The sequence below is a fragment of the Colobus angolensis genome, unplaced genomic scaffold (genome assembly GCF_000951035.1).
Source record: "Colobus angolensis palliatus isolate OR3802 unplaced genomic scaffold, Cang.pa_1.0 Scaffold219, whole genome shotgun sequence".
In the NCBI taxonomy this organism is placed as follows: Eukaryota; Metazoa; Chordata; class Mammalia; order Primates; family Cercopithecidae; genus Colobus; species Colobus angolensis.
The window spans coordinates 478,790-480,653 of NW_012115366.1; the positions used below are offsets into that span (position 1 = coordinate 478,790).

Below are 1,864 nucleotides of genomic sequence, written 5' to 3' on the forward strand. Positions count from 1 at the left end.
AGAGACGGGGTTTCACCGTGTTAGCCAGGATGGTCTCGACCTCCTAACCTCGTGATCTGCCCGTCTCGGCCTCCCAAAGTGCTGGGATTACAGGCTTGAGCCACCGCGCCCGGCCTTAAGGACTTTTTAAAGGAATATTTAATCACATGTATCAATAATCTCTTGGCTAGTACTTTCCCACTCAATATCTTCATTTACCCTCACATTATCCTGGTTTTCCAAATGCAGGGCCCAGGGAGTGTGCAGAGACATGACCAGAATCACAGACCTCCCAGGTGTCCCCATGCCCTCATGCCCAGCTACTCTGCTCACACCTCACCTCGTTGTATAAATCGCTGAATTCCTCAACCACGTCCTTGGGGATCCTGCGGCCGTGGTTGGTAAGGTAGCAGGCCACGCCATTCTTGGAATAGAGGCTGATGCGGCCCACGCTGCGTTCCCCATCGGTTGTCTCTTCCAGGAGGCCGCTGGCTTCTGCTAGATGATAAATAGGGTTCCCATGGGAGCCATGGATCCAGGTGGCTCCCAGCTCAAAGGTGGCGTGTCCTGAGGGTGACAACAACAGGCCCTTAGAGGCTTAGGGACTTCTCTAGAGAGGGCCAGCACTGTTTCCTCCCCTTCCTCCAAGAGGGTCTTTCCACCCCTACAACAGGGCAGGAAAGAGATTGAACTCCCACTGCTGGCAAACAACGAAGGTCCTCAGTGAACAGTTCCCACTGAAAAACACCTTATAGCTAAGATAACTGCCACCTTGGATGACTCTGTGATTTGTCCCAGAGTCGCCTTACTAGACCAGTTAGAAGGCTCTTCTTTTTCAGTCCCACCTTTTTCTCAGGTAATACCAGATACCAGACCCCACTTCCTCACTGGTGCCTCCTCACCTGGGAGAAGCACTGTGGGCACTTGAGGGTCCCCACCTGGGCTTTCTTCAATTCTTCAACATCCCCAGTGGCCCCAAGATCTAAAGCATTTCCCAGACAGAAAATGGTCCCCTCCAAATTCAACATGGGGCAGGAGAGAAGGCCAAACATCCCAGTTTGCAAGATTCACCCATAAAGCAATCTAAAGCGCACTTCCAGGGAAAGTGAAGCCCTCTACATCCTTTGGCACAGTACAAAAAACCCTGAGAGCTGGACTGGGGCAGGGGACATCTCCTGGGTCCAAGTTGGGATGACCTGGGAACTAGGTCCACTACCCCATTCCCAGCTAAGGTACCATATACTCTGAGGCAAGCTGCCTCTGTGCCTGGGCCGCAGTTTCTTCTTCTGATGCTGCAGAAACTGTCTCCTTCTCCCATTCATCTCCATCCCTACCTAGCTCCCAGGGAAGCTGAAACAATGAAAGGAAAATAGAAATTTTGGGGAGTGTTTTGTTTTGTTTTTGCAGGCCTGCTTCAAGATATATGTGGTACATTTTTTGCCAAGATAGTCACAATGATTCCTCCTATCTTTGTACACACACCCCTTTTGCAACATGACTTTGCCATTCCTCCCATGAGAAGGTGGAGTCTGTTTCCCTGCCAGACACTGTTGTGTGTGCCAGGGGAAAAGGGACAACTTTAGTTATGCCTTGCAGGAAATGCTGTAGGGGAAGACACTTAATGTGATCAAAGCTTCTACAAGAGGCCGAGGCAGGCGGATCACCTGAGGTCAGGAGTTCAAGATCAGCCTGGCCAACATGGTGAAATGCCCGTCTGTACTAAAAATACAAAAATTAGCCAGGTACAGTGGCGCACACCTGTAATCCCAGCTACTCAGGAGGCTGAGGCCGGAGAATCTCTTGAACCCCGGAGGCGGAGGTTGCAGTGAACCAAGATCATGCCACTGCACTCCAGCCTGGGTGACACAGCGAGACTGTCTCAAAA

The 1,864-nt window shown here is 51.1% G+C and overlaps 1 protein-coding gene across 5 annotated transcripts in view; it reads right to left on the reverse strand.

Moving 5' to 3' along the window:
- Positions 1-1,864, reverse strand: part of SMOX (spermine oxidase) — a 32,934-nt gene that overhangs the window by 10,366 nt on the left and 20,704 nt on the right. For all 5 annotated transcript variants that reach the window (XM_011943280.1, XM_011943281.1, XM_011943283.1 and 2 more), the window contains one exon: positions 320-546. In XM_011943280.1, the coding sequence (XP_011798670.1) occupies positions 320-546 (227 nt within the window). The remainder of the gene's footprint in view (positions 1-319; positions 547-1,864) is intronic.